Below are 22,034 nucleotides of genomic sequence, written 5' to 3'. Positions count from 1 at the left end.
CCCTCCTCACGAAGGCTTCCCTTACAGCTCTGGCCATCAGGCTCTCTCTTTCCGTTACTGCCCTTGCCTCTCCAAGGGCATGAAGTCAGAGGGCCGACTCCTGTTCTCTTGAGTCTCTTTTGTGGCTGTGTTGCATTTCCCCAATAAGGTGCATGTGTCTCAAAAGTAGAAACTGAGCAGAGCGCTTGCTCCACAAACCTTAGAAGAATTATTGAATCTCGTTGAGGCTACAAACTTTCTTCTCTGCCCAGATTGACGTTTCTGTGCTCTCTCTCCCAACCCACCCGCATTCCTTTTCACCAAGCCTCATGCTCAATTCCTGGAACCCAGGTACACTGTGGGGTTCTGCTCTGGACCTCTGTGAACTTCTCAGGCTGCCGGAACCTCACTGATGAGGAGTCCCACTGGGTGGGAACGGTGCCACTGGCCAGGCTGGGCTTCTGTGAATGACCGGAAGGGAAGCAGCTGCCTCTGCTCCGGGCCCAGACTTAGATCTAATATCTGGCTTCTCTGGACTGGAAGAGAAGTTCCCAGAGAGGTGGCCACTCTAGTGCCAAATAGGTCTTGATAAGTTTCAAATGGAGAGATCTGCATCCCAGTTGAACCTGACAGCTGAGACAGATTGGGGTCTGTGCTGGGAGGGTGAGGAGTGAGACCACTCTCTTGCATTTCTTGTGGCTTTCCTTCAGGGCTGGGAATCCCCCCAAAGTCACTTTTTGAATCTTATTTTTCAGTAGTCTCCTGTCTGAGAAGCAGATTATTGGAACCATTTCTGTTCTCTCATCCCTGTTTTATTCTCTAACCCACAGGGTTAGGCTTAGAGGGAAGATTAACATGGAGATAACATGGCTGGGTGATGAGAGAGAGGCTTCTGGACCATTAAAAGAGAGGAAAACTAAATGGGGAGCACCTACATCAGCAATAAGTCATCTTAAACATCATGCAAGGACAGGTACACGTAGGCCGAGGACAGCCAGTCATATTAGAAATGATAGAAATGAGGTTGGCCTAAGTCTCTGCTTCTTTAAGGAGAGGCACTTTGGCCCAAATGTCATGGTGATTGCTCCATATACAGTAGATATTTCTGCAAGCCCACGCTGTCCTTTTTGAATGATATGTGTGGCCCTTACCTAGAACCCGAAGGGCAAGGACAAGAGGCCAGGAGCCCACTGAGGAGGTGAACAGTGGTGTAGTGCAGCCAGCAGCCAGCCAGTTTAGGGTCTGCAGGGCAGAGATAAATGACCCCCAACTCCTACACGGCCTCCCTGAAAGGCACCGCCAGAGATTGGGCAGGGCTGTAATGAGGAGAGTATGCAGCATTGAGTTTTGAACTTGAAGAAACCTAGAGAATAAATAGGTTGAAGAAACTCTAAGAGAAGACAATCCTTTGGGGGTCCAACAGAGGCATATCTAGAAGCACTGGCTCTCCACAGCAACAATTACATAAAGGGACTCCTAACCCTTTGTGAGATGAAAAATAAACCAATCTCCAGTGCAATACCAGACTGCCTTGGGTGGTATTTACAACACCTTCAGAGCTGGGAAAAGGAGCAAGGGTTCCTCACTTACCTTCTAGTTAGTTCTCCTTTGCTTTTCCCTGTGCAGACAAAAGTTGCAGGACTAATGAGCCCTCAGAGTGGGGGAAAATGGAACTTCCATCAGCAGTACTTTCAGCAAGTTGGTAGGGATAAGGCAGGAGCTCTCAGAGATCAAGAAATACATGGGCCACTTTCATATTTTAAGGCTCCTGGTATATTAAAAAAAGAAATATCAAAGCAGAATCACAAAAATTGTGATTTTTTTAAAACCTTGCATTTAATAAATTGGTATAATCTAGCACCAAAGGCACTGAGTTATTCACAAGATAATTATAGGACTTCTAAAATATATTAATTTGTAATGTATTACAGGCAGTCTGATTTGGATAATGGGGACATGTGTTTCAGTTGTATGACAAACAGCATCTTCTTTCAGTGTTGTTGCAGTGTAGCTCTGAGACTGTATGTATAACCTCATTTGGAGATGAATCAAAATCTTAACTCTGAATCAAAATCTTAACTCTTGGGATAAATGGGATAAGTGGTATCCCCAACACAATACTCCCCTCCCTCATAGCCCTTGGATTAGCAGAAGTAAGTAGTTTATATAAGTGCAGCATCTTATAAAGATTTAGAAACCTTAGGTTAATATTTAATAAAGATTCCTTTGTTGAATTAGATTTAAAGAAGGGATTATTATGGCTTCTGGAACAGTATTTTGGGGGACCTTTTTACCTATAAGGGCCTAAATATCACGAAAGTATTGCCAATGAGATTTAGTTATACACACGTATCTTCACGAAAAGCCTAAAAAGACAGATAAAATGGTAAAAGGAGGGAACTGTCCTTCCTCGCCAATGTGTGTGTATGGGACACCACTTATGAATCACTTCAGAGGTTTGGATCTCACCTGTCCCTTATTCCTGCTGTGCCCTGTTCTGTGGGGTGCCAGCCAGCTCCCCCAGGTGCAGATGACCATGACCCACCTCAGGTCCACTCTGTGGCCTCACTTTCTGCCTTCAGGCCTCTGAGTAACGTTGTCTGTGGGGCCACATGGTAACGTGCTTGGCACTCACACACGGGCAACATAGATGTACACGGGGAGAACCTTCGCCCAGTGGTCTGGGGGCCGTGGAGAGCTGCTGCCCCTCCGCCTTCCCCCCTTTTGGTTGTTGCTGAGACACCTTTCAGACAGTAACTCCATGGTCTCCTGGGATTGTATTATACAAGCAGTAGCCTGGAGGCATGGCCAGCTCCAGACATAGCTCTGTCTTGGCTCTTTCTTCTTCTCTTTCAATCCCCTCCTTCCTCACTTCTGCTCCTTCCATCACATTCCCCAGGGAAGAGCTTACACTTAGGCCTCTGTTTTAGGATCTGCTCTTTGCAAAACCCAAAACCCTTTGTATGGAAGCTAGTGGTACACTTGATCTTTTTACTGTTTTCTTGCACTTGGTTTTTGGAACCTAAATGCAAGACCTGACATGGAGATTTGTCACATGCCATCTATTGAAATGTTTTTTATTTCTGATTTTGTCATTTAACAGTGTTTGCTCTCCTTCCTAGCCTTGAGTCATCTACAAATTTGTTCATAAAATTTATTGGCTGTTCAAAAAAAGGCATCAACAACCAACCTTTGTAACCTCATCTCAGGCTTCATTCTTGGTAACTACCCTTCTGCAGCCTCACCTCCTACAAGTGCGTGAATGGGCCGAACTCTTCCCCCCCTCAGGGTCTTGTACTTGCTCTTCTTTCTGTTTGGAATCCTCTTCGCTCAGGCTCTTCACGTGGAGGTCGGTCTGTCATGCTTTAGGACTCAGCTTAACTGTCACTTCTCAAAGAGGACTTCCATGACCACTGTGTTTCTCTCATGGCACGTATCCCAGTCCATGGGTACCATGGATCCATTCATTAGTTTGCTTTTTGTATTGCTCGTTGTCCTAATTAGAATGAAATCTCCAGGAAGGCAGGGATGTTGTCTGTTTTCTTCACTGCTCTGTCTCCAGCACCAGCCCAGGTTCTGACACTTGGCAGGGGTTCAATAAATTTTTGACTCATCCTCTCTACTTCTGCACTGGATCCCATCCTCTCTCATCTACTCAAGGACATCGTTCCACTAATTCTCCTTCCTCTCTTCTGTATCATTATCATCCCCCTATTTACAGGATCATTCCCATCAGCAGACAAACATACTGTAATTTCTCCTGTCTTAAAAAGCAAAGCAAAACAAACAAGTGCTCTTAGCCCACATCCTCTTTCAGTTGACACACTACGTATTTTATTTGTTGTCTGTCTCCTCCATTAGGTAAGAATCTCCACAAGGGAAAGATTTGTGTCTGTTTGTTTATGGTTGTATACCTAGTGCCTGGAAAGTGCCAGACACATAGTAGTCATTCAATAAAAATTTGTTGAATGAATGAATCATTTCGCAGAATGAATGAATAAAACAAAAAAGCCTTTTTTAATCTACAGAGAAAAAAATCAGTCTACATTTTGAGCAGTGTTTAAATAACTTAAAAGATAACGTTCAACTAAGAAGCATAAGACAGCTTTGCAGAGACATATGGTGGCTATCTAACTGTGTAAGGGAAGAATTCTCTTCTGTTCTATGGTGCTGCCTTTGAACGTGGAAAGCGCAATAGGGCAGTTTCATGGAGAAAGGAAAACCAGCGATAGACTTCTCAGCGTTAGGATAACAGCCAGCCTTGACTCAGAGATGGAAAACTGAGGCCTAGAGGTACTAACTTTTTCCAAACTCTGTGTTCTCCCCTTTAATGGCCTAGGGCATAATTATCCACAAAACACATCCAGATAACTAACTCACAGTAAAAGGGAAGTTGTTATCCTTAGAAATTGGACACCACCAATTGCTTTCTGGAAAATTGGCATGCAGTAATAGCGCCGGCCAGGAGATGGCGACTCACCTTTCTCTCCAGGAGGGCTGCACTCTCGGTGGTCACTGAAGGGCAGAGAGCTACTGGGACCCGGCCAGGTCAGCTGGCTGGGTGAGCCAGGGCCTCTAGGGAGGAGAGTCCCCCAAACAAGGCTCTGCCTCAGAATGCCTCATTCTTGTTGGCTGGACCCCCATAAGTAAAATAGTTGTTGCTGAAAAAGATACAATTTTAAGGCTTCAGATGCAAAAGCAACTGCAAATCCAGGACGGTTGGCAGGTCCACAGTCAGGATATTTATCTCAAATTCAGAGGGTTTGAAAATCTAGGACAGCTCCCTGGCAACCCAGCACTGACGGTCCTTTTGTTAGACTTTTCTTAGGCTCAGGCAACAGCCTCTGAGAGCCAACCAGATTTTCTCCAAGAGGGCGACTCAACCTAGCGAGCATTCTACCGCAGGAGTTATTAACCTGAGATTTGGGGTCCACCAAGCACTACAACAAGGCTGTGTGTGAGGGCTGGAGGTGGGGACTGTGCTGGCAGATACTTACAGTTTCTAGAGAGAAAGTCCATTGTTTTCATCAGTCTTGCAGAGAGCTCCATGATTCAAGAAAGATTAAGAAACTACTCTAAACATTTTCCAGCCTTTCCTCCAGAGGCCTCAAAGATTCTTCACCCCAACCTGTCCCCTGAGATACTCCAGTTCTCCAGTTTTCATTAAAACGGGTATCCGTCAGGGACTGGCCAAGAGCCAGAAACATCAGTTATTTGAACAGAGAGGGTCATCTAATGATTGTGAACTAAGTGTAAACTTGTTAACTAGGTAACTGAAAAGGCAAAAAGAGTGCACTAAGGTATCACCGAGGTAGCAACTGCAGGAGCAGCCCCCAGCCCTAGGACCAGGTGTGGGAAGAGGTGGAAAGTGTTAAAGTTTAGAAACCTGAAAGACTTTGAGGAGGAGGCTCTGCTCAGCTGAGCTGGCATCTCTGAGCTGCAGAGGGGCCTGGGGGGGGGGTGTGGGGGGCACCTGGTGTCTCCTGGGAGGGGGGAGTGTGATGAGGCTGGTGCTGTCAGTGTTGGAAAAATGGCGAACTGCATACAAATCCTGCTACAGGAGGGAGCTGCCACTGCCAAGGTGAAGAGGGGAGACTAAGGTGACATGGATAGGAACAGGAAACCCAGACAGGAAGAAACAAGCCCCTTGTTTCGCCTCCAGCCATGCTGTCTCCCTCTAGTGCCTCCCACTGGAAGAGCTAATCTGGAGCCAGCTGGCAAAGCCGAAATATGATTTGCAGAGTCCCAGCTCCAGATCACAAGGCTGAGCACAGAAGGCTAGGTTTGAAGCACAAGCTGTCATAGCTTCCTCCCCTTGACCTTCCCTCTACTCCGTAATCAAAGCCATAGTCAGCCCATCACTTGTCCTTCAGATTTTTCTATACCTGTGCACTGGGCCCCGTTAGCTACAAGGGGCACATGTTAAGCTCTCTCAGTGGACAAGTGGAACCCCCCTTTCCTAGGCTTCCTAGGCTGTACTCCCTTCTCTCCCCCAGGGGTGGGAGTGGACTCACAACACAACAAAAACTTTGTCCAGAAATCCTCTTTTCTCATCTCCAAACTCCTGGCTGTTTTGTCACTATGCATGAGGGGTACAAGAGTCAGGAAACTGGTTTTCTCTGCCTTCCTTTCTTCCAAAGCCTGCACCGTGGTCTGGTACCTCTTCTTAGAATGTGATCTCTATTGCCTTCAAAACGTCTAACATCTTGTTACATGTGTACTCAGAAAAATGAATAAAGTAACTGGGTTACTTTACTATTTCAAAAGCATAAATATGCTTAAAGCTTTCAAACTGGAGGAAAATGGCCAGAATGATTCCTCTCAGGTCCATTAGGGACTTTTCAGATAGAGGAGAGATGCTGTGAAGCTTCCCTCAGGGCCTTGGAATCATCTCTCAACTGAAATCACTAACCTGTTTCTAACCCCTTGTAGCAGGATTGAAAACTGGGATTGCTTCGGAGGACTGTCATTCACCTCACTGGTTTACCATGAGGATTAAATGAGATTGTACACGCAAAAGTATTTTGTAAACTAGAAGGCACAATGCACAGGCATGAACCAGACTGTCATGATTATGGATACTTTAAGGGGACCTTGATTATCCAGAATTTCTAAAGACATTTCTAAGCACTTGCAGTTCTAAGAGGAAACTTTGCTCTTTAAAACCAGATCCAGAGCAAACAATAGGACTGTTTGGCAAGTGTTTCTGAGGAAAAAACAAAAAACAAAAAAACACCTAGAGTGTTAGCAACACTGAGAGATTACTGTGTAGCTGGCAAGCAGGGCCCACCCATAGGTCCTTGGCCTGCCCCAGGGTCACCTGCAACATGTTCCTGTTGTACCAACAGCTGCCTGCTTCTTGTTGCCTGCAGGTGTGCCCTGGCCCCTGGAGCATGCTTGAGGTCGACAGGGACCGAATGCCCGTGGTGTCTGTGTGCCAGGGTCCTCAGGGATCCCAGTACGATAGAGCACCCCTCCCACCAGTGGTAAGCTGCTCGCTAACACCCTTTATTGACTTGCTTCCCTTCCTGTCTCGCTTTCCCCATTCTCTCAAAGAGCTTTCTGGAATCACCACCCCCATCAACTACTTGCAACTTGAATCTTTGTCCTGGAGTCTGCTTTTGGGGAGGACTCAAGCCAAGGCAGAGAAGTCTGGAGGGCTTGTCTTTGGCAGGAGAATGTAACTTATATTAACGGAAATGAAAGTTTCTCTGTAAATCCAGCTATTGGGTGCTAGCCGAAATTGCTAAGTAGCAGTAATAACTTCTATTTATTGATAGCTTCCTTCATGCCAAGCATGATCCTAAGCACTTTTCAGATACCTCATTCATAGTGACCTTAGAAGTGGGTACTCTTATTATCCCCTATGTTATAGATGAGGAAACTGAGGCACAGTGACTTGCGAAGGTCGCATAACCTCTAAGTGAAAGAGCTGGGATTCTGACTCTGGCAATTTGATTCTAGAGCCCACACTTTTATCTATTCACTGTACTTTTCAAACTGTTGACCACTGAGTAAACAAAGAGCCAAAGAGCCTGGCCCCATTCCTCACACTGTTTTAAGAGGCCTAACTCAAGGGTTGCTGAAAGACAGAGGATATAGTAAGATAAGTGTAGGTTTGAGAATTGGAAGCCTAAATTCAAAACCACATTCCACCTCCACTTACCAGCTTTGTGACCTTGAACAAATCACTTCTCCTCTGACCCTCAGTTTAAATCTTATGTGTAACATGGGGTGGCAGAGGTTGGTGAAAAATAATGCCTGACTCATGGGGCTACGGTGAGCTTCAAATGAGATGATGCTTGTGGAGCACTGGGCAAACTCCAAGCATGATGGACAGTTTTGGATGCTACGACATCAGCCACAGGCTCCCAGCTTCCTCCTCTGCAGATCACTATCCCTTTTAGCCCACCTCCTAGGAGCCAGGACTCTACTCTCACCTGCTGCTTCCTTAAAGGAGTTAGTATGTAGGTGATAGAGGATGGAACTTTGGAATCTGATAGACAGGGATTTGAATGTCAGAGTCTTTGCTGTTTCTACCTTTTTTTAAAAAAAAAAAACTCTGAGCAGTTATCTAATCTGTCCAGGCCTCTATTTTTTCATCTGTAAAATGGGGACAATAAAACCGGACTGTGGAAAGGATTAAATAAGGCAATGCACACAAAGTGCTTAGCACAGTCCAGCACATCTTAGTGTGCAAAACATGGTACCTACTGTTGTTACTATTTTATGAGAGAAAAATATGAGCCCCATGTACAGACAGGAAAAGTCTGTCTGTCTGACTGATTTTACATGCTATATAAGAAAAGAATTATTAGAGGTATCCATCTACTTAAGAGAAAGTGAAAAAGCCTCAATCTGTCATTGCATTCCTGTTTACATATGAATTCTGTACATCTTGCTAGAGAAAAGGATAAAGAAGGTTTGAAGAGAAAATAGTTTTGAAAGCCATTATTATTATTATTATTTTTAATATGATTATTTTATTTTATTTTTTTAACATCTTTATTGGAGTATAATTGCTTTACAATGGTGTGTTAGTTTCTGCTTTATAACAAAGTGAATCAGTTATACGTATACATATGTCCCCATATCTCTTCCCTCTTGCGTCTCCCTGCCTCCCACCCTCCCTATCCGACCCCTCTAGGTGGTCACAAAGCACTGAGCTGATCTCCCTGTGCTATGCAGCTGCTTCCCGCTAGCTATCTGTTTTATGTTTGGTAGCGTATATATGTCCATGCCACTCTCTCACTTTGTCCCAGCTTACACTTCCCCCTCCCCGTATCCTCAAGTCCATTCTCTAGTAGGTCTGTGTCTTTATTCCCATCTTGCCCCTAGGTGCTTCAGAACTTTTTTTTTTTTTTAATATTCCATATATGTGTGTTAGCATACCGTATTTGTTTTTCTCTTTTGAAAGCCATTATTGAAAGAAACAGTGATGTAACACAAAAGATAAAATCTATAACAGTTAACGCACATGTATGCCTTAAACGTAAACAAAAGCTTTTCTTTCTGAATCTTGCTCCTTCCCTCCACCCCTCCGCCCAAATCAAACAAAGTGTGTGTGTGTGTGCATGTGTGTGTGTGTGTGTGTGTGTGTGTGTGTGTAGGGAAGGAGGTGAGCTAGGGGAATGCAATGTACTGACTTGGGAAAGAGAAAGCAGGGCTAGAAATATCTCCCTCCAAAGCCAGGCATGGACTTTGAAAGGAGCAGGGCAGGGGCAGAAGTGTAGTCAAGGAGGGCAAGAAGACTGGAGACATGGGCAGGAAATGGTGAAAAAGAAAGCTGGCGTGGGCCTCCTACCTTGTGGCTGGCGCCTGAGGGATTGATTCCCTCCTCCCCGGCCCCAGCGCCTCATGGGAGTGGACCTGCTGGGTCTCCTGACTCCAAGCTTAGGGGGACATAAGTGCCTGTTGGAGACTCAGCACTTGTTAACTTGTCACGGCATGAAAGAAGGGAGAGAGGTCTGACATTTCCCCAACCCCTGAAAGTGAAAGAAGAAAGGGTTCTTTACTTTCAGGGCCATATCCTGAATGACAGAGGTCAGTGTTTGCAACTGATCCGTGTGGGCGCAGACTTCTAATTATTTCCTGGATAACCTGTTATCTATTAGCCGTCAGGCTGCTTGCCAGAGTATGCTAATGTCTCCAGAGTTCCTGGTCTGGATTCTGAGGAGCAGAGTTTTTGTTTTGTTTTGTTTTTAAGGGGACGTAGGAGTTGGGATGCAGACAGCTGTGAGTCCCACTGGCAGAAACGCTGTCCTCTCCTCTGCCCTTAGCTGTGCTGAAAGAGAGAGAATGCCCTGGAACATAGGGCACAGTCCGTGCTGGTGCCCATGCGGAACCCGGCAGCATCTCCTCTTTCTCCTGGCTCCTTGATTCCACACCTGTAGGAGATTTGGCTTTATTGGAATGTTCTGGAAAAGCTTCTGAGAAAAATGTTATTTGGAGTTGATATCATTTGCTTAGAGAACAAGGAAGCTCTTCACATAATCTTTTGTTTGGTGAAAAGAAGGTAAGAAGGGTGTCAGAATTCAATAGGCCTGTTCTTCTGTTGAGTAGGGGCAGAACTTGGCTCACCCAGGTGAGTTTAGTATCATCAACCATCAGTTACACCCATGGCCTCTACATTTGTACTAACACACAGTGAAATGTTATCATATGGGAGGGGTACACAGATATAGGGCATCATTCTTATTCTTGTTAAAAAGGTAGCACGTGTTCATTATTTAAAAATTTAGAAACTCTAGAAAAGAAAAAAGAAGAAACACTCAAAATTTCATTTCTGTAAGATAATTATTGTTAACCTTTTGGTGTATCTTCTTCTAGCTTTCTTTTTCTGTGCTAATTTATACCTATTTATGAAAAATTTTTTTTCATTAAAAAGTACAGTGGTGCTATCTGATCTTTTGGAAGGGTCTGAAGGATATATCCTTTAGCACTGGGGTTTGTGATTAGCTCTCCAGTAATCCTCGGAGAGTTAGTTTTATGGGGCTAAGATAGAACAGGGCTCACAGATGAGCAGGATTTAGTCCTAAAGGACTAAAATCCAGGACCTTTGGTTTTAAGCATTTAGTTTCATTTATGTGCATATAGAGAAGGAGGATCAGGTGGAAGTGCCTAGAAGTAGGGAAAGTGTACATGTCAATTCACACGATCAAAAACCAAACAGGCAAATATTGGACCAGCTCTCCAGTGGTAAACATTTAGAAAACTAGACAAAGTATATGAAATAACTGTTTTCACAAATTTCAGACATTTGCTGAGAGAACGGAAACGAATAAGGTGATCCCTAGATTGCCTCAGTTTTTTGTCTAGAAGCACATTCCAGACCACAGCCCAGGGATGGGAAACAAGCAGAACACGGGAGTCCTACTGAGTTGAGGAGACAAAGACCAGGGGAGGCTTCGGCAATTGGAATTTGCCAGACAGAGACCCAGGGAGGCGAGAACTATATAGAGGAAGGCTTCTAGAAAGCTTTACAGGAGATCTCATAAGGATTTGGCTGAATACTAGGACACATGCATAGGCTCCGTGAGTTTGGACAAAGAGCAACTATGGGGGAAAGAACAAGTACTGGGGAGCTGCATACTGAACACCTCCAGAAACTGGTACATAGTTGGAGTTATTGAGCTGTAACCAGCTAGAATAAAGAGACCTCACTGAACATCTGGAATATTCAGTAAAGACCCCAGAAAAGAAAGACCTTAAGAGTGAGACCAAAATAGCTCTAGAGTAAAGGTTACTCTAGATCAGCCCTAACAAAGCTTGCAAACTCAAAAGTATCATAATGATCCATAAAAGGCTTAAACAAACCACCAAAACAAAATTCAAAACTCTTTGAAGGAAGACAAAAAAAAAAAAAATTGGTACCTCAACAGTATAACATTTATAATGTCCAGCATCTGTTAAAAAGTTACTTGACATACAAAAAAAAAAAAGGGGAGAAAAGTCAAAAAATGAGAGATATGATGCAATTAGCAGGTAAGACCCTTAAAACAGATATTATAAATATGCTCAAGGATTTAAAGGAAAACATAACCATAATGAAGAGAGAAATAGAAACTATAAAAAGGAACCAAATGGAACTTTTAAAACTAAAAAATGCAATATCTGAAATGAAGAATTAGGCACTGCAAAGGAAAATATCAGTGAAATTAAAGACACAGCAATAGAAGCTATTCAAACTGAAACACACAAAGAAAAAAGAATGAACAAAAATGAACAAAGTTTCAATGACCCATGGAAAAATATCACAAAGTCTGACACACCTATGATGGTAGTAATAAAACAAGGGGAGAAGTAGAAAAAATTCTGAAAAAATAATGGCTGAAAAATTTTCCAATTTTGACTCACAGATTCAAGAAATTCAACCATTCCCAAGCAGTATATCCATAAAGAAAATCACACCAAGGTATATCATAATCAAATTGCTAAAAACCAATGATACAGAGAATTCTTTAACAGCCAGAGAAAAAAGACACAGAAAGCAAATCAGAGGTTCCCTGGAGCCAGGAGTGGTATAGGGGGATTAACTGCAAAGGAACACAAGAAGGATTTTTTGGGGTGATAAAGTGTTTTGTACCTTGACAGCAATGGTGATGGTGGTGGTTGTGGAAGTGTGTATGTTTGGATTTTAGAAGTCATGAGTTCATATTAACACATTCAATTCCAATCCAACCCATCCCATAATTGTATCTCCATGGTAAGAACACTTCTCCATGGTAAGAACCCTGGCTCCCAACAACATCGACATATATATTCATTTGCCTAATAGTTTCAGAATTGCTGCTATACTGCTAGAGACTATACTACTATAAAAAATAAACTTATTAAGAAAAGTTCAAGATTTTTTTCCACTAGATTGAATGTATATAATCAAAATGTTGTGCTCAAAAATTATTTGGATTAGTTCTTTTCCCCCTCACTTCAGTATGATTATGTTACACATTTAAAATATATTTGTGTATCTGTCAGGGTCCACTCAGGGGGCAGAAACCATAAAATTTATTTTAACAGAGAGAATTTAATATAAATATTTGTTAATTAGGTATTAAGTTGTTAAGTAGGTACCTAAACAGATTTAAAAAAACTCTAAGGCAGCAGTTCCCAAACTTTTCAGTTTCAGGAGTTCACTGAGGACCTCAAGGAGCTTATATGTTGGCTAAAGCCAGTAGTATTTATCACCAATGTTAGAAATTAAAACTGAGAACTTTTTTACAATATTTATTTTTTAATTCATTAAAAAATAGCAGGCAAGGTAGGTGGGGGAAATGGGTGGGGGAAATGGGTGGGGGAAATGGGTAGGGGAAAAGATGGTCGTAGGGTACAAATTTCCAGTTATAAGATGAATATGTTCTAGGGATCTAATGTACAGCATAGTGACTACAGTTAACAATGCTGTTTTATATACTTGAAAGCTGCTAAGACAGTAGATCTTAAAAGTTCTCACCCCACACACACACACACACACAAAATGGTAAGTACGTGAGGTGATGATTTGTTAACTAATCTTATTGTGCAATCATGTTGCAATATATATGTATATCAAATCACCATGTTGTACCTCTTAAGCTTACATTATATGTCAATTATATCTCAATAAAGCTGAAAATAAAAACATCAAACTCATTGCATGTTAACATAAATAAAATATTTTTATGAGAAACAACTATATAAAAAATTTAGTGGGGAGAGTGGCATTATTTAACACTTTTGCAAATCTTTTTCATATCTGGCTTAATAGAAGTCAGCTGGATACTCATCTGGTTCTGCATTCAGTCTATTGTGATATGTTGTTGTGGTCAAAATATGTGAAGAAAATCCAGCCTCACACAGATATGTAGTTAGAAAAGGGAGGAATATTTTAATAGACTTTTCAGATAATTATGATTATATTTTTTGATAGTACACCAAAACTGAACAAATAGTAGTTTCTTAAAGATTGATTGCAATGTAGGATCTGAAACTATATCTAAAAAACATTTTGTTAATCTGTTATATTAAAATCCATTGGTCTTTCTTACCATTTGGACGGATCTTTCACCCATGCATGATTTTGTAATCCCATGCATTGCTCATTGGAAAATATCAGTTGACTGAGTGATGCAGATATTTCAAATGTTGACATATTTCATTATTCATTTTTTAAAAAATTCACATTTGTTAATATCACCACCAATCTCATCAGAAAAGTTTTTAAGTATTGGAAACTGTCAAGCTCACAATGGCAGATGCATATTTTCCAAATTTCTAAATTTAGCATGGAAGCTCAAATTTTATCATTGGCAACAAACACTGTCAGTGGTTTTCCTTGAAGTGAAAGGTTTACTTTGTTCATTTTCGAGAAAATGTCTGCTAAATGCCCAAGTCTGAATAACCATAGTTTGTCCATTGTTCCTGCAAGTAAAAATGGTGTTCATTGAAAAAAGTGGCTAGTTCAGCTAACAACTCAAACAATTGCACAAGTGCTATTCCTTAAGACAACCATCACATTTCACTCTATAGCACAAATGTTTCATTTATCATAAGAATATTGAAGTGATCTGAACATAAGTATTATGATTTAATAAAGTTACTAATTTTACTGCTTCATCAAGAGTGATTCTTAAGTAGAACTGGATTTTTTTTCCCTGCAAGTACATGGTGGTGGAAAATACAGTGACTGCTAGTGTGGCACTGCCTGTATTTATGCTAAAGGGCCAACAGTCTTATTCACCATTCCTTTTGCACCATCAGTGCAAATGTCAACACAGAAAAAGGAAAAGAATGTCTTATTATTATTATGAAAATATTTTTGACCTCATGGATCCCCTGAAAGGCCTCAAGGACCCTCCACAGGGATCCACAAAAAACACACTTTAAGAACTGCTGCTCTAAGTTCTTCGAGTAGCGATAACAGGAAATAGTTACCACCTCTAGTGTTGAGAGAATAAGAAGAGGAAGCTGAATTTTTAAAACTTAGAAACTTAGAAGGGACTTGTGGAGTTGAAACTCAGACCTCCTCTGAGGGAAAGGGGACACTTGGCTGGCGCTGGCTTCTATGAGTTCCCGGGAAGGGGCCCTTAGGGTTGGAAACTTAGAGCTTGAGAAGCAGGTGCCTGCTGGGTGGTGCTGGTGTCTCTGACGTGGTGTAATGAGACTGCTTTTGTAAGTGTTGGAATAACTGTAAGCTGCATTTCACTGCTGCTATGAGAAGGAACTACTGCTGCCAAGGTGAAGGCGTTGCTGGAGTGAGACTCAAAGGAATTGCCACCAGAGAGGAAAACAAAATGGAATAAGCCCTTTCTCCCTCCTCCAACCTTGCAGTCCCCTCTTGGCTCTGATAGGCAGAGCCCAGTAGAGAGGCAGCAGGCAAAGTGGAAATGTGGTTTGCAGAGCCTTTTCTCCAACCTCACAAAGCAGAGTACGAAAGGATGGGCTTGGAACTGAGAGACAATAGTAGGCATGTTTGGGTTTATTTGCTCTTGTTTGCATTAACATTTAGATTTTCTCCCATCCTTATTTATTAAATTTTATTTTTGAATATATAGAACGTTAATATGTTTCAAAAGAATAAAAAATATACATAAAAATGTACCCAGGGAAGTGTCCTCACTTGCCTATCCCTTCAACCTGTACCCCTACTTCATTGTTTTCTCATTTATTCTTCATGTGTGTGTGTTTCAAAATTAAGTAGATACATATGTTTTCTTATTCCCTTTTGTCTTTTAGACAAAGGCGTATTATATATAATTATTTGCACTTTGCATTTTTCATTTACTATATTCTGGAAATCACAGTCTTTTTTATAGTTCTTCATAATCCTTAAACCAAACTCTATCATTTATTTAACCAATCTTCTGTGTTTGGCTACTTAAGATATTAATAATTTTTGAAATTACAAATAACATTGCATGAACAACCTAATGCATGAATACTATTAAATTGTTGGAGGTGTATCTTCAAGGTACATTCCTAGAAGTGAGACTACTGGGTCAAAAGGTGAATGTAGCCATGGTTTTGTAGATATTGCCAAATTCCTCTTCACTTTTTGTTCCTACTGGCAATATATACGTGCCTATTTCTTCAGTTTCACTAGCAGAGTATATTGTCAAGATTTTGAATTTTTGCCAACCTGATGAGTGAGAAATGCTGTATCTATATGGTTTAATATGCATTTATCTTATTATAAGTGATGTACATCTCTTCATATTTAAGGATGAGTTTTACATCTTTTTTGTTGTTAATTTTCTATTCATGTCTTTTGTCCATTTTTATAGGGGATTTTTGTTCTTTTCCCCTCAACTTTAAAACATTATTTATGTATTAGAAATTTTGGTCCTTTATCTGTGATATATATTGCAAATATCTTCTCTAAATTTGTTGTTTGTTTTTTGACTTTGTTTATGGAGTTTTTGCCCTGCGAAAGCTTAGTTTTTTAAAAGTAATTACATTTATCAATCTTTTATTGCATTTTCATTTTGAGACTTAATTAGAAAGAATTTCCCCATACTCAGGTTGTAGAGGGATTTACCCATATTTTCTTCCAATACTTGTGCTGTTTTCAGTTTTTGCATTTAGATCTTTGATCCATTTGGAGTCTATGGTATCTTTTCCCAAATGGCTGCTTTGGTTCTTTATTGCTGTATTACAAACTATTCGAAAGCTTAGTGGCTTGAAACAAGATCCATGTCATTATCTTGCACAGTGCTATGTGTAGATTGGGCTCAGCTGTGCAGTTCTGCTGCTGATTGTGCTTGGGTTCCCTAGTACAGCTGCAGTATCTGGTGGCTGGGGCTGGAGTTGTTGAAAGGCTTGATTTAGATGATGGGACAGCAGAGCCTCTCGCTCCCCCACATAGTTCCGGGGCTCTTCTCTCCATGTGGCCTCTCCATATGGTCTTTCTGGGAGGGTAGCTGGACTGCTTCTTTTTCTCTTTTTTTTTTTCTTTTTCTTTTTTATACAGTTTTATTGTGACAGATTTTACATACCGTAAAATTCATCTATTTAAAATGTACAGTTCAGTGGTTTTTAGTAGACTCACAGAGTTGTACAACCATCACCACAATCTAATTTTAGAGTATTTTTAACACCCCCAAAAGAAAGTCGGTACTCATTAGCAGTCATTCCCCATTCCTGCTGCAGCCCTCATCCCTGCACCAGCCTCAGGCAACCACGAATCAACTTTCTGTTTCTGTGAATTTGCCTATTCTGGATATTTCAGATAAATGGGGTCATACAATACATAGTCTTTTTTGACTAGCTTCTTTCACTTAGCCTAATGTCTTCAAGGTTCATCTATGTTGTAGCCTGAATCAGAACTTCATTCATTTTTACATAGGAATAATAATCCATTGTATGGAGATAACACATTTTGTGGCTATCCAGTCATCCATTTGTGGACATTTAGGTTGTGAGACAGGAAGGGGGCAGGGTGCAGCCTTTAAAAGAATGACATAGTCATTGAGGACACGACATAAACTGGTTAGAACCAACTAGCTCCAAGATGGCAGATGATCGACTTCCACTAGACCTTGAGCCTCAGTATACACTCATTGTAATGCATTAGCATATGCTAAATGACACACCCACCAGAACCATGACAGTTCCAAGGCCAACCATAAAAGGCCAAAAAGTGGGTAGTGCCCCAATTCCTGGAAATCCTGCCCCTTCCCCAAAATAGTTGGAATAATCCTCCCACTCATTAGCCTATGAAATTACCCACTCCTATGAAAACTGACAACCCCTTATCCTGGTGCTTCTTACCTTCTTAGATGGCTCACACTCTGTCTGTGGAGTGTGTGTCTCCCTGAATAAACCTTCTTTCATTTTACTATGGCTCGCTCTTGAATTCTTTCCTGTGTGAAGCCAAGAACCCACACTTGGCAGCCGTCTCAGGGACTCGGATGTGACCTGGGATGTGACCATCCTCTCCGGCCCCACTTTCTTTCCTGCAACAGTTGTTTCCACTTTTGGGTTATTATGAATAATGCTTCTATGAAGATCTTTGTGCAAGTTTTTGTGTGGACATATGTTTTGATTCCCCTTGGATATATACTGTTGTTGAACCCAAGTTCATGTGCCTAACACACAGTGAGGCCAAGTAAACTGAAACATCAGAGTTCGTTGCAGAGAAAGTTTTATTGCAAGGGCCAAACAAGGAGAATGAGCAGCTTGTGCTCAGAAGACCCAAACTCCCCTATGGTTTTCAGGGAAGGGTTTTTAAAGGCAACATTTGGGGTGAGGGCTGCAGGGTGTATGACTTTCTTCTGATTGGTTGGTGGTGAGGTAACAGGGCAGTGTTCCAGGAATCTCGATCATCAGCCTTCTGGTTCCAACCAGTCTGGGGTCTCAGCATGTAGTTACCATCCTCCTCCTGGGTGGGGGCCTTAGTTCCTGCAGAACAACCCAAAGATATGTATCAGATTGTTATGTACATCCCTTGAGGAGGAACTAGGACTCTATTTTATCTCTGCACTATTGTTTCTTGCCTGCTTTTCCTTGGTTTCTCCATGCCCTCACTTCCCTAAGTAGTAACTGCTTGAATCTGCCCTTTGGAACTCAGGGATGGTCTGGGAGGCTGAAGTCTTTTCCTACAAACAAGAAATGGGGGCACAAAAATGTTTTTGTACTCAGGAGGGCCCCACACTGCTCTGTTTCATTTCCTAACAACATTAAGCAGTGTGGTATGATGGAGAAAGTATTTTTTCGTTTTCATTTATTTATTTATTGGCTGCATTGGGTCTTTTTTTTTAATATAAATTTATTTTATTTATTTATTTTTGGCTGCATTGGGTCTTCGTTGCTGCGCGCGGGCTTTCTCTGGTTGCGGCGAGCAGGGGCTACTCTTTGTTGTGGTGCGCGGGCTTCTCACTGTGGTGGCTTCTCTTGTTGCAGAGCATGGGCTCTAGGCTCGCAGGCTTCAGTAGTTGCAGCATGCAGTCTCAGTAGTTGTGGCTTGTGGGCTCTAGAGCACAGGCTCAGTAGTTGTAGCACACAGGCTTAGTTGCTCTGCAGCATGTGGGATCTTCCTGGACCAGGGCTCAAACCCATGTCCCCTGCATTGGCAGGCGGGTTCTTAACCACTGCGCCACCAGGGAGGCCCCCACGTTGGGTCTTCATTGCTGCGCGTGGGCTTTCTCTAGTTGCGGTGAGTGGGGGCTACTCATCATTGTGGTGCGCGGGCTTCTCACTGCAGTGGCTTCTCTTTTGTGGAGCATAGGCTCTAGGCATGCAGGCTTCAATAGTTGTGGTGCATGGGCTCAGTAGTTGTGGCTCACGGGCTCTAGAATGCAGGCTCAATAATTGTGGCGCATGGGCTTAGTTACTTAGTTGCTCTGTGGCATGTGGGATCTTCCTGGACCAGGGCTCAAACCCGTGTCCCCTGCATTGGAAGGCGGATTCTTAACCATTGCGCCACCAGGGAAACCCCTGCATTGGGTCTTCATTGCTGCGCACCGGCTTTCTCTAGTTGTGGCGAACAGGGGCTACTCGTCATTGCGGTGCATGGGCTTCTCATTGCAGTGGCTTCTCTTGTTGCAGAGCACAGCCTCTAGGTGCACGGGCTTCAGTAGTTGCAGCATGCAGGCTCAGTAGTTGTGGCACGCAGGCTCAGTAGTTGTGGCTCACGGACTTAATTGCTCTGCGTCATGTGGGATCTTCCCGGTCCAGGGCTCGAACCCATGTCCCCTGCATTGGCAGGTGGATTCTTAACCACTGCACCACCAGGGAATTCCCTGATGGAGAAAGTATTGACCGGGGAGACTTGGGTTCTAGTTTTGATTTGTCTGTGAATGGCTGCTTGACCTTGGATAAATTACTCTATAACTAGATCAGTGGCTTTCAAAGTTTTGATCACCTCTGAAAACAAAATATACATTTTACACCATGGTCTAATAGTTATGTATATATATATATAACTGAAGAAAAGTTGCATAGTATAGTACTTATCCTTACTATTGGGGTATTATGTTAGTTTTATATTGTTGTGCAACAAATTACCACCAATGCAATGGTTTAAAACATTAAACCATTACCACCAACGCAATGGTTAAAACAACATACACTTATTATCTCAGTTTTCATGGGTCAGAGTTCAGGCATAGCTTAGCTGGATGCTCTGCTCAAGGTCTCACAAGGCTGCAATTAAGGTGTTGGCTGGGGCTGCCGTCTTACCTGTAGCTTGGGGTCCTCTTCCAAGCGCATATGGTTGTTGGCAGAATTTATCTCCTTGCAGCTGTAGAATTCATGGCAGCCTGCTTTTTTTTCAGGGCCAACAGGAGAACCTCTCTTTTAAAGGGATGACAATTAGGTCAGGCCCATCCAGAATAATCTCTCTTTTGATCATCTCAAAGTCAACTAATTATTGGTGACTGAAGAAAAATGTACAACTAAAAGTTGTGAGTTATGTTTTATTCGGGGATCTTATTGAGGACTATAGCATGGGACGTAGCCTCTCAGATAGCTCTGAGGAACTGTTCTGAAGAGGTAAGGGAGGAGACAGGATGTATAGGAGTTTTTGCTGAAAAAAACAAAACAAAACATGTAGTTGAAGATGAAAAGATTACCGCTAATCACAAAAGACAGAAATCTCAAGTTAATGATTTTAGTTCTTTTTTATGTGTGGGAAGATACAAGAGACTGGGATCGTTGAAATTATTCCTTTGATATGTATCTTAACTATCTAGGGCCAGTATCCATTTTTTTCCTTTCCGTGGGAAGGCTGCAGTACTGATGGTGGGCAACATTCATTGTTTAGTGAAATGGCAGGCAACATGTTTTGGCCTGCATTATGAACCTTAATTATTCTGCAAAATCCTTTCCTTTTCTATATAACTATCATAATCTTGGGAATGATATCCCATCATATTCACAGGTCCTGCCTACACTCAAGGGGAGGGGATCATGTAAGGTTATTGGGGAGGTGATCTGAGAATTCTGCCTACCACAAATATGATGGACTCTGATATTTTCTATTTTTTTCTTTCCTTTAAAAAATTAGATTTTTGTCACCCAACTAATGGGTTGGGACCACTAGCTTGAGAACTCTGGACTGGATGATTTTTAAGGGCCAAGAATTCATGTTCTTAAGCACATATCAGACCCTTGGGCACGTGGAGGGCTCTGGCCACAGGGCAGGAGACAATTGTATTAATAACGTGTGCGGAGAACATGAAGGTATCAGTGCTAACCTGACTGAGTTTCTTTGGCTCTGATCCTTATGGAGAACTCCTGTCCTTCCAACTTGGGAGGAGAGCCTCTCAGCATGCTGGCGAAGTTTGTCTGGGCAACTCCCAGGAGGAAGGAACAATCAGGACAAGCTCAGAAGCAGCCAGCGGTCATGGATTCTGCCTGGCTCATTAGCTCAAGGGAGTGCCCGGGAGGCAGGGTGATGTGAGGGAACAGGAAACAGGCCCAGCACAGCCCCAGTGGTGTGACCTGCTCAGGACAGTTCTCCTTTCTGGGCCTCCGTTTCCATCTCTGAAAAAGAGGGGCCAAAGGACCCTTCACATTCAGAACCTTTATGACTCTGAGAGGAAGCAGAATTGCCACATTTCTTAGAGGCTGAGTCAGGAAGGGGACCACCTCCAACAGGTGGCTTCACTCTGCTGGCCAATAACTAGGTGTCTTCCAGAAAAGTTTAGCTGTGAGAAGCCAGGCTGGGAACTCCCCAAGAGCAGGGATGAGGGCCTCCCCACCTTTGGGTTTATGCCCAGGAATAGCACCTGGCACCTAAATCTTTGTTTAGCTAAACAAGGGGACTCTGGAGTGAGAGATTTTTGTTGTTGTTGTTGTTTTGTTTGTTTTTTTAAGCTCTGGAGTCCCAGATCCCACTTTGAAAGGCATCATCTTGCTCATGGAAAGGACTGATCATGAGCACTTTAACCAGTGGGGCTATGGATGCTGCCTTCTAAGGATTTTAAAAGAAATCAGAATTCTATTCTGAGGCTGTTGGGACCACGGGATGGTGCCAAAGCGGGGTGACAAGAGATAAGTGTGCTTGTTCTCTGGGTCTGTCTGAGAGCTGCAGGACATCTGCAGCATCTGCAAGACCTTGTAGCATCTTATCTCCTTTTAGAACCACTCCCAGCTCCTGTCTGGGGTAAGGAGTGAAGGAGTGAGATAGGAATCTAAGAGAGGAGGGAGAGGACTGATGGGCTGAACTGGGAAGTGGGGAAAGAGAGGTAGGGATAGGAGGAGGGAAAGAAAGGAGTTAGAGAGAGGAGCAAAGGAAAAAAAAGATGGATTTTTAACAATAGATTTTCTTCCCCTCAGGAATTTTCAAAGACAACACTCCCCCCGCCCCGCAAAACCCAATATCCTCTCTTTCTCTGTCTCTCTCTCTGTCTTTCTCTTTCTTTTCTCTCTTTCTTTTTTTCCTAATAAGAGTTGCTAAGCTACTGCAAAGGGAGCTGAACTGGGACACCCAAATGTCCACTTTGGGATCAGTAAGGAAACTTTTAAGAGACTGACCGTCTAGGCAGAGAGTACTTCTGGGCTTCGGAATTAGGTGGCACTTAGACAGAAACATATTCACCAGTATCAGCACTTATCAGTAATAAATATGGCCTCCA

The 22,034-nt window shown here is 42.5% G+C and overlaps 1 protein-coding gene across 1 annotated transcript in view; it reads left to right on the top strand.

Moving 5' to 3' along the window:
• Positions 1–22,034, top strand: part of LOC309626178 (uncharacterized protein) — a 167,586-nt gene that overhangs the window by 70,626 nt on the left and 74,926 nt on the right. Inside the window, exon 3 of the mRNA XM_082386719.1 lies at positions 6,852–6,965. Within this exon, the coding sequence (XP_082242845.1) occupies positions 6,852–6,965 (114 nt within the window). The remainder of the gene's footprint in view (positions 1–6,851; positions 6,966–22,034) is intronic.

The sequence above is a fragment of the Balaenoptera borealis genome, assembly GCF_965194805.1.
Source record: "Balaenoptera borealis genome assembly, chromosome: 3".
In the NCBI taxonomy this organism is placed as follows: domain Eukaryota; kingdom Metazoa; phylum Chordata; class Mammalia; order Artiodactyla; family Balaenopteridae; genus Balaenoptera; species Balaenoptera borealis.
This window is presented reverse-complemented; position numbering and strand designations above follow the sequence as displayed.